Raw genomic sequence first — 15,469 nt, 5'->3', positions numbered from 1 at the left:
TAAATGGCCCATAACTGATGGCATCTTATTACTTTTTTGAATGACACCTGCTAAAAAGTCGTTTGTATGGATGCTTTGTATTTTCACTCAATACAGAGGTGAGGGCTTCTATATTTTAATCTTCCCTGGTGCCCCCCAACTCCATGCATTGTCTCTCATCATTAAGAGAAAAATATTTTACACCTTAGATTTCGAGCAAAAAAGTGAATATCTCTAATCCAATCAGAAACCTTAAAACGATTACTGGGATCAGAAGCGTAAGTTGAAGCTCTTGGGCCCCAATGCAAAATCTGTAATAGGGCCCCCAACTATAATGCTTTTTTCATAGTACTCGGCTCCCTATATGGAGAAGAGAGGCCTTATAGGCCCCCTAAGGCTCCTGGGCCCGGGTGCAACCGCATCCCCTGCATCCCCTATAGTTACACCCCTGCTGGGAATGAAAGAAAGACCTTTATTTAGAAGTTATCTCTCTGGCTCAAACAGTTGATGTTTAGAAAGAACGCACTACCTAATTGTTGGCTTTAAGCTGCCTCTAAAAAAAGATGTTGATTGCAAGGAGACCAAAGAGGAGGAAGAGGATGGTGGTCTTGAAAAAGATGATGTTCTTTTCCCCTGAGGTTTTCTGCCATTGTATCTGTTCCCAACGAGCCAATTTAGCTCATTTTGAGGAAAAAAAATCCTTCCTGACTCCATAATGGCAGGCAGAGTAATCACTGGATCAATATTTGAGATCAACAACACCGCTGGTCACCTAATGTCTATATCCTGTAATATCATAGCACTCTAGGCAGGCATCTAGTCCCCTCTTAAACTCCTCTATGGATTTTGCCATCACCACATCCTCAGGCAGAGAGTTCCACAGTCTCACTGCTCTTACAGTAAAGAACCTCCTATGTTGGTGATGAAACCTGCTTTCTTCTAGACATAGAGGATGCCCTTTTGTTACCATCGCAGTCCTAGGTATAAACAGGTCATGGGAGAGATCCTTGTATTGTCCCCTTATGTATTTATACATAGTTATTTGATTGCCCCTTACCCGTCTTTTTTCAGGGTGACTAATCCCAATTTTGATAGCCTCTCTGGGTATTCCAGTCCTCTCATTCCATTTATTAGTTTAGTTGCCCTTCTTTGAACCCCCTCCAGCACTGTAACATCTTTCCTGAGCATCGGTGTCCAGAACTATACGCAGTATTCCATGTGGGGCCTGACAAGTGCCTTCTATAGTGGAAAAATAATCTTTATTTGCTTTTGCAGCAGGTGATTAGCAGTGATTACTCCAGTTAAATCTACAGTCCACTAGTACCCCCAGGTCTTTTTCCATATCACTTTTCCCTAGCAGTACCCCATTTAGTGTATATTGGTGACATCCCTTTCTCCTGCTCATGTGCATAACCTTACATTTATTAATATTGAACTTCATTTGTCATTTTTCTGCCCAAGCCCCCAGTTTATCCAGGTCCGTTTGCAGCTAGATTGTAGCTTTGTATTAATTATTCTGTATAATTTTGTATCATCTGCAAATATTGATATTTTACTGTGCAGTCCCTCTATCAGGTCATTGATAAATGTATTAAACAGAATGGGGCCTAGTACAGAACTCACTCTCGCATCGTGCGAAAATTGTGCAATCGCAGCATGTACTATTTTTTCGCTCATTGTTTTCAATGGGATGGTGGCAGCAGCGCTGGCCCCATGGAAAGCAATGGCAGACCTCTGCAATCTTCTGCCGTGGCTGTGACAGCCACAGCAGGCAATTCCTTTATCCCCGGAGGGAATCCCTTCAGACCAGCGGAGAATCCCTTCAGAAGCGGCAGAGGTCTTATATGACATCATGCGGTCATATGGGTTAGAGAAAATATATAATTTTTTTTTTAAACTCCCCCCCCCCCCCCCTCCTTTACTATGTTCTACTCTATAAATTCCACCCTTGGTTGTAATGGACTGTTCCTTTTTCCATATGTTTATGTTGTTTGATTAGTGGTAGGCTGTCTGTCCACGGGCGTATTTTTATTGTGTTCCCAGCATCGATAATCCAGCCGCGGGGAACGCACACAACGCTTTCCATAGCAACGCTATGAAAAGTTCAGCCCCTCTGTCTACAAGCGGAGAATCACAGTGATTCTCGGCTCACGGCCGGCAAATTTCAGCATGCTGCGAATTGCCGCGATTCTCCACGGTGAGCCTGTCAGACAGGTTCACCGCGGAGATCCGTCTGCTGGCTCCTGCTCCCGTAATGCCCGTGGACAGGCAGCCGTATTCACATTTAACTTGCATCCTTATGCCATTATGCCGGTTTGCCTTTCTTTTTGCTATACTTAGAGTCATATGGTAGATTTGAATGTCATATTTATAGACTCCAGACTCTTCACCTGAAGGGCTATACCCTCTTCTCTTTTATGTCAGAGTTTACCATGATTTGCATTTATTGTTTATCTTGAATGGTTGCTAACCGTGTTGATTCCCTGGTTGGATTCTTATCTTGTTTAAAAAAAAAAGAAATAGGACCATCAAAAAACCATAAGCATAAAATCGCTAAAAAGTGTCTGGCTCTATGGGTTTGAAACAAGCTTGTCATTAAAGGGTTAACAATAAACTATTTTTGTAGCACAACCCTTTTAATAAGATATTAAACAGTAAGTAATAACTTTTCAAAATGTGTCCTTGTTGTCCAATTGTTACTGGCCACATAAATTACCTAATTTTAAGTATTTAACATCATTTATTATTGAAATAAGCTGTGCTGAAGTAATTAATTGATACTTAAAATAACCCTTGTGAGCAATTAATTTGCCCTAGATGTTTTCAATAGTAAATTAAATAGAAAGAACAGTAAAAGATCATCTTGTACTTAGTAAAATGGGCCATGTGAATTATGTTCAAAAGTAAGGCCGCCTGTCCATGGGCGGGATGGAATATAGCTAGTGATATTCCGCCGCGGGAGAGGAGGGGGGAGCACTACAAGGTCTCCATGATGAGCTGATATTAATTATTAATTATAGGCTGAACGCGGAGAATGGCGGCAAATCGCAGCATGCTGCGATTTTAATCACGCGGGTGGAAAATCGCTATGATTCTCTGCTCGTGGACATTGGGCTGTGCTTTCCTTAGTTCTCCTATGGAAAGTGTGTCATGCAACCTCTCCGTGTGATTTATCACCGCGGATCTCGCAATGACAAGTCGGCCGTGGACAGTTGGCCTGTTAAGAAAGGTGACCCAATTCAATGAACGTTCGACATAACATAACGGAACACACAACATAACATTTAGCATTTAGTATGGAATGTATGATGGCCACAGATACATACATGGTAGCTCTGGAATATTTATGTATCTTTCGTTAGTAACAAAGGATACATTTGTAGCAAAAATTCAAGTTTAAAAGAGGTACTAGAGTCTCTGTTGCAGTTATGTTTTATTCTCGGCATCCTTATCTACATCCTCTTGTACCTACATGAACAGTGCATGGTCCAAATTTTATTGATAAGCAGATTAAGGCTGGGTTCACATGGGACGGAATTACCGCGGAATTTCTGCACGGAAAGTTTGCACGGCAATTCCGCCAGTGGCTCCTAATCCCAGGATTAGCCAGCAAAGTGGACGAGATTTTGCAAAAATCTTGTCCACATGCTGCGGCCAATCCACACGAAAACTGACATGCGGCGCAGTATTTAATTTCCGCAGCATGTCAATTCTTTTCTTGTTTCTCTACTCTCTATGGGGAGAGAAAGCTGCAGTGGAATGCCGACAGCGAAACCACTCCAAAACCCACAGCTTAAAGGGGTTGTCCCGCGGCAGCAAGTGGGGTTATACACTTCTGTATGGCCATATTAATGCACTTTGTAATATACATTGTGCATTAATTATGAGCCATACAGAAGTTATAAAAAGTTTTTTACTTACCTGCTCCGTTGCTGGCGTCCTCGTCTCCATGGTGCCGACTAATTTTCGCCCTCCGATGGCCAAATTAGCCGCGCTTGCGCAGTCCTGGTCTTCTGCTCTCTTCAATGGAGCCGCTCGTGCAGAATGCAGGCTCCGTGTAGCTCCGCCCCGTCACGTGCCGATTCCAGCCAATCAGGAGGCTGGAATCGGCAATGGACCGCACAGAAGAGCTGCGGTCCACGGAGGAAGAGGATTCCGGCGGCCATCTTCACAGGTAAGTATAGAAGTCACCGGAGCGCGGGGATTAAGGTAAGCGCTCCGGTAAGCTTTCTGTACGTCCCTGCATCGGGGTTGTCTCGCACCGAACGGGGGGGGGGTTGAAAAAAAAAAAACCCGTTTCGGCGCGGGACAACCCCTTTAAATCTCATGGTTTTCCAGTGTGGCCATTCCACATGAATTCTGTCCCGTGTGACCCCAGCCTTAGGGTTATTATAGTTTGTTACTAAGTCAGTGTGCCCATGTTTTCTTCTCATGCAGTAGCATCATCAGTGTGGAAAAAAAAATCAAGATTGTAGTTTATTATTACGGTAGGGAGAAAATATCATACTGTGCTTCGCTATTGTCAATATTTACTTCCCCCTTGTAAATGACACGCACGCACACACACACACAAGGGCACACACAATGATGTGGATTTATATTGGTTGCTATCCTAGGATTGCGTTATGCTGTTGTTATCTGCTTCTCTGTTGGATAGGAACAGTTTATGAGACCTGAGTTTTGAAAATAATAATTACTGAGTACGCACGGTATAAATAAACTTCAAATGTACTAAGATATTCCAATTAAATGATACATATTTCATAAAATAAATAATTTGTTTATTAAAAGTTAGAAAAATAAATTATGTCATACTAGTATATTCACCATAAATAAACTCAACAGATTCATAGTAGATGTATATTAGGTAAAATGTATATAAAAATAATCTTTAAAAGCAAATCGTCCAACAGTAAAGTATAAAAAATAAATAATGCAAACATGCTAAACACGCTCTTGTTACTAAAGCAATGTTACATTGTCCTCATCTAGACAATTGTTGTACTGGATACCTACATAGCTCTGTATTAACAACACTACCCAGAATGGTGATATATGTTACACACAGAGGTCTATAGGGCTGTTGCTATCATAAACACCATAAAACCAGATGCATTTACAATGCAGCCTTGAACTTAGCAGACATATAGAGCTTGTAAATGTTCTGTACATTTGCAATGCTGCTTCAGAAAACAGAAGAACAGCATTTAGCTGCTACGTGTAGATCATATGTAGTTAGTGCCCATTAATATTTAATTCTCAGCTACAAGGAGAAGATATGTCAGATCTGGGCCAAGGATAGCAGACACTGAGAATCCTTCAGTGCTAGTCTTCACATAGAACTGTGTTTATACTAATTGCCAACTGACCATTCTTTAACCAAGAACGCCAGGACATACATAAACCTGCAGTTTTAATATGTTTAAGCACTACAATGGGAAATTTTAGACTAGACCTGCATGATAGTAGATGAAAAGTCAATGTAAAAAAAAATTCAAGTTTCCTATAGTCAGGCATAATATTTGTTCTCTTTCTATGTAGTTCAAAGTGCTTTAGAAACATACTGAAACACTTCTTATGGGGAAAGGATGCTAAGTAACGAGAGTTCCGTTTGTCCGAGAATACAGTCTCTCTTCATGCTGCACGTTTTGTTGATTACCTTAATTTTTAGACTGCGACTATGTAGATGTGTTTCAAACACATCCTCAAAGAAAAAGTCCTCATTAAAGATGGGGTTTCTGCTCCTTCTGATTACAGTACTTCGCTGCTTCTGCTGTTTACCAGGAGTGATAGAGAGTGTCACAAAACAGTTGATGGTTTTGGGGTCAGTATCTTGATGGTAAAGTCCTTCAACACTTATGAGTCGGACACGCAGCCTCTGTGCCTCTGGGCAATATTCTGTAGATAAACGAAGAGAACCTCCATTTTCTAGCAAAACAGCATTTTCTGCCATAAATCTGCCTCTAGAGTACAAAAGATCCATTGGAAAGACAGAATCCATCATTCCATCAGAAACCCTCCGTATTACGTTAGGACTGCTGTCTGTGGAACTGCACTCATCAGCTGAGAGTGAATTATTTCTAGACATCCCTGACTTTCCCTTCCTTCTGAGTGCTTTGGAGAAGAGCTTGTCTTGGCTTATAGCTTTCAGCAAAGAGTTACATTTAGGTGGAGATCTGTGAAGCAGAGGAGAGTTAAAAGGCGAAGAGTCTGTAGAAGATGAAGTTTCACTGTCCAAGGTGCCAGAGCGGCTCAATGACCTAAGTTTCAATGCTGTGAAACTACCGCAGGAGGATGCCCATTGCCATGTAGATGTGTTTGAGCGTGATTTAGGCAACAAAATTGGAAGGCTCGCAGGGTCATTGTGGAAGAGAGATTCTTTCCTTCTGGTGTTAGGACTTTCCAGTAAGGTACAGAATCCGTAGGAAGTTTGAGCTTTGGGAAGATGTGGCAAGGAAAGAGCTGCTTGTGCCTGAGGATCAGCATTGGTACTTTCCTCTTCCAAGGCTTCCTCTGCACTGTCCACCTGAATAATATGTGTCTCTGGGGTGTTAAAATCTTCAGTTCCAAAAGTTGCTCCACAGAGGTCTGGAACAGACCTATAAAGAGATTTCATTCTCATACCCCTCTGTGATTGAAGTAGAGGAGGGATACAGAACTCAGGGATTCTGTCTGGAGTTAATACATTGGGACAGGGTATTGGACGCTGGCTTTTGTCAGGGTGGATCCCTCTTGGATTGAGATCAGCCATGTGTCCCTGCATTTCTGGTACCTTCAGCTTCTCTAAAAGCCACATGAATCAAATTAGGTAGTTTATTATAATTCCTGTAAAGAAAGCATAAAATAGAAGTTACTAAAGCTGTGTAACAAAACATAACTGATATATATATAAATACTAAACATCCAATATGAAAGTATAGGATTTACACATGGTGCAATGAAGTTACATTCTAGGCAGATGTTTAACTTTTTTGTACCATCTAACAAAAAAACAATAACAAAGTAACAAAATAAAAAAATGCTTGAATGTAGACAAGAAAGAGCAGCCTGAAACTTAAGTTAGTAATTACCTATTGCAGTGGTGAAGTTCTGTGTAAGATGAGATGTTACTGGAGCTAGCAAGGAAATCAGTGCTGTTTAGCCCAGAGCTGTGAGTGAGCTCAGCAACCTTCGTCACCTGCTTTTATATCTGAATTGGGCTCTTCTCCAGCCAATTGGAAGCAAGTGGGTGTTACACATCTTCCACTGGAAAGAGATACGGGGAAACACTGTGACACAATGGAGCTTTGCAATAACACTTCATATGTTAATATTCCCTATGACAGACTCAGAGTAAGAACACGTACTCTAAATCTATGCTTGGAGGTTAAGCACGCGATTACAAAACGTCTCTTAATTTACGGTTACAAACCGTGAACAATGTAAATACAGAGAGTCGTGATTCAAGCAGTTAACCTGGAAATGTAGACGTGACTGCAGTTAACCCCATACCCTTCCCACTACATGCCATACTCCTAGCTTCCAGGAACAGAAGCAAGGCAGGCTGACCGTCAGTAACGTCCTGATTTTAACACATATTACTGTGTCTGCTGCCAAAACCTGCTCAGTAATGACAGAGCTGTTAGATATAAAATAATAATATGAATAAGAACTTTGATATTATAGGAAATGGGAGCAGAGCTGCTTGTAATGGGACAAAGCTCAGACAATACTGATAAGAAAGGGATACAGAGGGTCAGCGCAGGCAGATGTGGACTTCTACAAGAAATCTGGTCGTTAAAAGGGCTAAAAGTACTCATCCGAAACCCACAGGTAGGAGGATAAGCATCTGATCAGCGGGGATCCGACCACTGGAACCCCCACTGATCTGGAAAACTGGGGGCCTGAGTGTCCCTAAATGAATGGAGTCACATGTGCGCATTACTGCTCCGTTCAGCTTGATTGGACTCCTAGACATAGCTGAGTGCTTATGCTTGGCTATCTCCATATTTTCTTATCTTGGACCACTTTTTAATTACACATAGCTTTATTGGCTGTTAAGAGAGAAAGGTAAATTTGGAATACAACTGGAGAACACAGGGGTGTGCTTTGAAAGGGCACAGATGACATTAGGTCTCATACATACACCAAATTCAGGATCCATCACACACTAATCCCTAATACAGAATTTGTATTGTACATAGAAGCACAAAGAGGAAAATTTGATCAAAAGTTGTGCCAAAATTCCAATATATGCTATGGAACTATGCTCTCCAAGAAGCAGCCGGACTAGGGAAAACTATAATGCTTCATGCTGGCATCACAGGGCAACACATAGAGTGTCCAAAGTGAAAAAAGCAACATATAGATAAAGCGTTATATTCTTCGACTTATTATATTTCAACTGTCAAATTTTATTAAAAAGTGGAATTTCAACCTATAATTAATTAATTTTTATGATGAGTAGCTATATTGTAAAGATTATCTCATACTGAAACTGAGTCTGTCCCACATAGTATACAGGAGTTTATATCGACAGTGGTTTTTCAAAGGGGGTTTTCCAAAATAAAACAAACATTGGTGGCAGCTAATACTCCGATCGCCAATCACCCGCTGCTCCTTACCACCACCTCTCCCTTCCTCTCTGATAGTCTCTGTTTACATTGGCTGCATCGGCAATATGGTTGTCTACCCATGTGATGGCTTCAACCAATGTGCGGCTTCAAAACGGAACACTATCAGTGACGTCCTGTAAACAGCTTTTGGCCTTTCCATCACCATATGACCTGTGTATGGGATGTCAATGGGTTACGTCACGGGTTACTTCGGCAGCCTTGAATCCAATTTGTAAGTCAACCTTGGGATGGGGGATGAAATTCTAAATAATTTTTGCTCATTAAACCTCTTTTAGGCACCATGTGTATATTGGGAGGTGTCTTAGCTAACTAGCTGCATTGAACAGTGAATGCAAATGAAAGGAGAACACTTTAATATGTCAAGAATAGAGCTGTTCAGCAATGGATCTCTTCCTCTAGCATTGTACACCTTGCTAGGGTCGCTGCTCATTGGTGGTTTTTTGTCCATAACAAAACAATATTTTCATATTGGCAAGACACTGGCATTACAACTGGACTAATATGCCCATATATGCACAGGTGCAAAACCAGCAGTGGTGCTCAGGCCATTAGGCTGCTTTTAGGTGTGTTTACTTTAGCTCCGTCTTTGGTCCGTGTTTTGTGGACTGTAATATGGAGCTAATATAAATCTATGTATCTATTCACATGGCTGTATTTTTCACGGTTGTTTTTTAAAAGCATAGCATTATTCCGGGTTTGCCTCCGTGTTGCTATTCTTGTCTATGAGGTAAATACGGATCAGCATTTGCCCAGTATAAAATAAAATATACAGAGGCAAATAATGATGAAATACTGATGACATATGTTTATGATAACATTGGTAACACATCTGTAATACGGATCTGTTACAATACGCTCATCTGAAACCAGCTTTGGATAACACTTCATACATTAATATTCCCTATAACAGACCCAGAGTGAGAACACGTGCTCTAAATGTACACTTGAAGGTTAAGCACATGATTACTTAACTTCTCCTAATTTACAGTTGCAGTACTGCAGATAACATCCCAAGAAAGGAAAATATTGCAGCATTCACGTGTATGCAGCAATATTTTCCTTTCTATGGATGTTATCCAACAAAATATTAGCTTGCATTGTAAAGAAAGACCTTTTCTTTACTTCTGGACTGTGCCACAATATTGCTAGCCAAGGACAGAAAATCATTGGGAACTTGTATATCTATAGTGGGTACAGGGATATTATGGGCTTGATTCAAAATTATTCTTCCATCACCCAAATGATAGTTTTAGTGCAGCGAAAGTATTAAAATTGCGGTTTATTATAGAAGTCTAATATAAAAATGTTGTATTGTGATTCCAGAGGGGGAAAACAAAGGAAACAAAATCTGTGTTTTCTCTACATTCCCATATGAGAAGATCACTCACTACTAATAAAAATAATGATAATTTCCAAACAAATACATGAGGTTGCAATGGGGCTAAAACATAATTGTCTTGCCTAGTCACTAAACTGGAATTGAAGGTCAGAACTGGAAATAAATGAAGGATAATGATGACTTTGAAGCTTATTCACATGCTGTTGTCATGTTTTTTAGATCAATTTTACTAAAACTTGCATCAAAATTGTAACATTCACTAAAATCAAAGCAAAAACCTAAATATTTGCACACACTCATAATAGAAGCCGCAGCATTATGCCAAATCTGTCATATTGAACTATATGAGTTCATTGGGGATCCAATGTGTTATCCGTTATGTTATTTTACATGAACAGTCCTTGTTGTTACTTTATTCTTGTTATCAGGTGTGATAGAAGTGCCCACAGAATTCCAAACTGAGCAGTGTGAACAGTGTGTACAGTACAGCCAAGGGGTAAAGTCAATAAAGTCACAAGGATCTTAGAGATAGAGACAAAGTACTATGAGCAGGTGACATGAAGCAGTTTAAAGGGAACCTGTCACTTCTGAACAATAACATAAACTAAGCTATGGCACTGTTAAGGGAGGTGATGGGGAGCTGGGGATGTATTTTTAATACCCAATCGCTCCCCCGTTCCCATGCTGTCTGCCGGCGAAGTCCATAGAGAACTCTATGGGACAGCATGTGAACAGTGGTCTGAACAGAGCCAGACTTTCAGACCATGTGGATTTCACCAGGAGACAGCACAGGAATGGGGGAGGCATGTGAATATAAAAAAATATGCCCCTGGCTCCCCGTCATCTCCATGAACAGCGCCATCACTTAGTTTATAGTGCTGTTCAGAGGTGACAGGTTCCCTTTTAAATACCGGTTGCAGGCTTCTGATCCAGCCCAACTGGCCCCACTCTCTGAGCATAAAGCCCAGCAGCAGCTAGCCCTATTGCACATTAGTAATCAGTCCAATAGGACGTTTCTGGAGCAAGCGTGATCAGATCAAGTCTCTTAGAACATAACAGTGGAGCCTAAGATGATACGGCCACCCAATAGTTAATTAAAAATATCCCTCTCAAGATGACACCATTGCGGGATTTATGTATTGGCCTATATAATCCTTTCATTCTGCCAGTTCTGCTTGAGTTTATTAATAGTCTGTAATGAAATAAGTAGCTGAAATCTATTACAGTGGAGTAGAGTGCCACCTGCTGGTCAAATACAAATATACAAAGAAGAGAAGAGACACTCCTAAGTGTGTATGGCTTTCAGACTGCAGTACCTTAGGGATTTGGCTACCTTCATACAGGACGTCTGAGCTAGAAATTCGGTTGCTATTCTGCAGATGGCCAGGGTTGACGAGCTCTCAGAATTTGCTGTGGCTTCTGTATGCGTACTTGTGTGTATATCTGCAGATTTTCTAATGCTAAATATGTTGCTTTTTTCTGATATAGTAGTAATAATAATCTTTATTTGCATAGCGCCAACCTGTTCCTCAGTTATTCTTTTAAGCATGTGAGAACACAAACAACACAACAATTAAAAGTGATATACAATCAGTTTGAAGTCAACGGGGTGGGGGTGATACAGGAGGTACAAGGCATGGGGGAACACAAGCAGTATGGGAATTACATGTGGAAATCACTTATAAGGGCTCCCACCCACTGGCGATTTTTTTTTCTTTGCGTTTTGCGTTTTTTCTCAAGAGCAATTAGTTTTGAATGTACTCCTGTCCACTGGCGTTTTTTGTTTCAGTCCGTTGCAATTTTTAACATAGGAACTGTCAGTTGCATATGTGTCCTTATTTTTCTCTTAATGCACCCATGAATGTCAATGGAAATTAACGCAAAAAGCCGCGAAAATGCCGTGAAAACGCGCCAAAAACGCGACGAAAACGCAGCGTTTTTCACGCACGAAAATCGCAAGCGCCAGTGGGTGGGCGCCCTAAGGAAGCAAACGGGGTGGGTCGGTAGGGAGGTGCAGGGGTAGAGGCCATATGCAATAAGCAGTGTGGAAGGTGTGGGGACTTAAAGAGAGGGGCAGGGGGACTAGGTCAGGAGATTTGGTATGCCTCCCTGAAGAGGTGCGTTTTTAAGGCATGTCTGAAGTTTCATGCATCGGGGATTGACCGGATGCCTTGGGGTAGAGCGTTCCAGAGGATGGGTGCTGCTCTGGTGAAGTCCTGGAGGCGAGCATGAGAGGTTCGTATTACAGGGGTGTTTAGTCTGAGTGTGTTAGCGGATCATAGCGTGCGTGTTGGGTTGTGTACGGACAGGAGGGAAGCAATGCATGGTGGCGCTGCGCCATGGAGAGTTTTGTGGGTGAGGGTGAGGAGTTTAAATTTAGTTCTGCAGTGGATGGGCAGCCAATGCAGTGACTGGCATAGTGCAGTGGCATCTGAGTAACGACTGGATAGGAAGATAAATCTAGCTGCGGCGTTTAGTATAGATTTGAGAGGGGAGAGTCTGGTGCGGGGAAGGCCAATGAATAGCGAGTTGCAGTAGTCGAGTCGGAGTGGATGAAGGCGACCACGAGCGTCTTTAGCATGTCCATGGTTAGGAACAGATGGATTTTAGCAATATTTCTGAGGTACAGGTGGCATGTTTGGGCGAGAGATTGGATGTGGGGGTAAAGGAGAGGTCAGAGGCAGCGGGCGTGCTGTCTGGGGGTTATGATGGTGCCAAACACTGGAATGGAGATGTTGAGGGGAAGTCAGTTGGAAGGTGGAAAAATGAGGTCACTTTTAGAGAGGTTAAGCTTGAGAAAAAGGGAGGACATAGTATTAGAGACAGCAGACAGACAGTCGGTGATGTTTTGGAGGAATGGTGCAGAGATGTCACAGGAGGAGGTGTATAGCTGGGTGTCATCAGTGTAGAGGTGGTATTGGAGGCCAAATTTGCGGATGGTTTATCCAATTACGGCTGTATAAATAGAGAAGAGAAGGGGACCAAGGATCGAGCCCTGGGGGACCCCGACAGTGAGAGAAAGTGGAGAGGAGATAGAGCCAGCAAAGGAGATGCTGAAAGTGAGGTCAGAGAGATAGGAGGAGAATAAGGAGAGAGCATTATCCTTTAGGCCGATAGAGCAAAGCATAGCGAGAAGGAAGTTATGGTCGACAGTGTCAAATGCAGCAGAGAGGTCAAGGAGGATTAGTAGGGAGTAGTCACCTCCAGACTTTGCCATCATCAGGTCATTTGATACTTTTGTGAGGGCGGAAACCAGACTGGAGGGGGTCGAGGACAGAGTTGTCAGAGAGAAAGGAGGCTGAGAAAAGCTTACAGGTGCCTCTATATAGGCATTGAAAGGCATCCTGAGGATTTTTGCAGAGCGAGGGGTTTTTGCCGGGGTGCAACATATTTTTTCGCTAAAAGCGGTACTCAGGGTCATGTGAATGGGTGAGAAAACGCTGACCATGATCATGGAAAAACGTCCATTCATGCCAATAGACGTGGATGAGAAAACGTAAAAATGGCTACCCTTGTGTAAAAGAGCCCTAAGGGAAATTTATTATGTGTCATAAGTTTTAGGCTACTTTCATATGGGTGACAAAATCGTGCGATTTTCCCACAATGCAACAGTGCTGAAGATTGCATGCATGTGAAGCCCATGTTTTCCACTGGGTTCCTTTACATTAGAGATGTTTTGTAGGCTGCTACATTGCGAGAAAAAAGAATCGCAGCATGCTAAGTATTGCCGTGATTTGCTGTTTTGTAGTCCATGTTTCCCCATGGAGCCTTCTGTAGTGTTGTATTGCATCGCACTAAAACGTGATTTTCGTGTGGTGCGATGCACCTTTTACAATCCTACTGTTCCCCCTCAAATAACCCCTACCTACATTAAAACATTTTTAAAAAACACAAAAAAACCTCAAGACATCACCCAACAGGCACTATCAGCTCTGTTGCAAGTCTTCTCCGCAGTTCCGGCACAATCGTCTGTAGTTTTGAATCAGCACTTACTGATTTGGAGGTTCAAAAACAGCCTCCAGGAAGTGCTGGCTCTGATTGCTTCTCAAGCTCAGGAAATCACTGCAGCGCTTGATGAACCAATCACTGCTATTCAATGCGATGAACAAAAAAGTGTCAGAGCTGCAGAGGAGACGCGTGGCGAAGCAGAGAATGCCTCTTAGGTGATGTATTGTTTTGGGGGTTTTTTTCATGCAGCTGGGGCTTATTCTCGAGGCAAAAGAGCTCTACAAAGTCACGTGACTTTGTAGCAACACTAAATCGCTATATCACCACAATAAAACGCAGTGATATTGCAGCGTCCCGAAGGGTAGCTCAGGACACGGGGCATATGCTGAGGAGCTCGGAGGGTAGAGTGGTCACTTGTCACGGTGGCACTTACCAAATTCCCCCCCCAGAGGGACATACATAGCCTTGGCCAGAGCAGCGCTGGGCCTCATTCGGACACCACTAGGAGAGGGATGGCCAATATACATGCCGAAGAACTACCGGTATAACTTGTCACGTGACGCCACTGTTCCTTTACTCACCGAATGATCCTTGGTGATAATAAAGAGAATTCACACACATTTTTGTGCTTAAGTACCTCAGTCCCTAGGAACGGTTAGGGCCTGGCAAAACTTTACTGTAAAACTTTAACACTTTGCAATTCAAGAACACACTGGTGCAGGTAAACAGAAGAAAGGAGGTCAGGGAGACACTTGGGATAATGCTGGCCCTACAGTCCTCGTTATCTCTATGGTACTACTCCTGGAAGGGGAATTTTCTCAGAGAGTATCCTCAGGATGATACCGGCCCTACAGTCCTCGTTATCTGTATGGTGCTGTATGGAGACACTCACTTTTAGAAGTACCTCTACACGGTTGTCTTGACTTTCCTCTACTTCTCTCGCTTTCTCTGTCTTTCTTCTTACTCTCTATTGGCTCCTGGCATCGAGGTCCTCAGGAAACCTTTCTTCCTCTTCCATCCTCTTCACCACAGGAGGGTTGAAGGTACCCCCATGTAGGTGGCACTCTCACTCCGGAACCCAGAAGATGATGGACCTCTTCCTCCTCTCAGACACTCATACTAATAGATTCTAGCATACCACACGACAGGACATAAATTGACATTTGCAGACATCTCCCAGTCTCATGCAGACATTAACCCTTCATCTGCTGCAGCTGTGCAATACACATAACAAAAGACAAGACATTTTGCACAGTACATCCACACAAAAGACATGACATATACGACATTTATGGAGGGGCCAGGAATAGGTGTTCTGAGCCACTACAATATCAAACAGAATGCAGATGCGATATCACAGCGATTTCCTCACAGCGTTACGCTGTTGCTCGTGTGAAAGAGGTCTTACATCAGTTTTGCTAGGGTCAACATTGTCACTTTTCACCCTAAAATGATCAAAATGTTGCATAATGGTAATACATTTGTGACATCTCTGAATATGTCTAGAGCGGATTGTTCAACTTTTAATCTACTCGAGAGAAACTGCACAAAAATTTTGCGACATTTAAAAAAATTATGATTCATTAAT

At 42.3% G+C, this 15,469-nt stretch overlaps 1 protein-coding gene across 3 annotated transcripts in view; it reads right to left on the bottom strand.

The window, feature by feature from the left end:
- Nucleotides 1-4,774: 4,774 nt before the first annotated feature.
- LOC136612164 (C2 calcium-dependent domain-containing protein 4C-like) overlaps nt 4,775-15,469 on the bottom strand; it is a 35,895-nt gene continuing 25,200 nt past the window's right edge. For 2 of the 3 annotated variants that reach the window (XM_066592323.1, XM_066592325.1), the window contains exons 2-3: nt 7,050-7,224; nt 4,775-6,804 (exon numbers count right to left, since the gene is read on the bottom strand). In XM_066592323.1, coding sequence (XP_066448420.1) covers nt 5,555-6,775 — 1,221 coding nt within the window. In that variant the 5' untranslated portion in view covers nt 6,776-6,804; nt 7,050-7,224 and the 3' untranslated portion in view covers nt 4,775-5,554. Of the gene's footprint in view, nt 6,805-7,049; nt 7,225-14,773; nt 15,104-15,469 lie in introns of those variants that run through there. The other variant, XM_066592324.1, reaches the window with a different exon arrangement.

The sequence above is a fragment of the Eleutherodactylus coqui genome, chromosome 2 (genome assembly GCF_035609145.1).
Source record: "Eleutherodactylus coqui strain aEleCoq1 chromosome 2, aEleCoq1.hap1, whole genome shotgun sequence".
Lineage (NCBI taxonomy): Eukaryota > Metazoa > Chordata > Amphibia > Anura > Eleutherodactylidae > Eleutherodactylus > Eleutherodactylus coqui.
The sequence above is the reverse complement of the archived record's forward strand: the minus strand, read 5'-3'. Positions and strand labels throughout refer to the sequence as shown.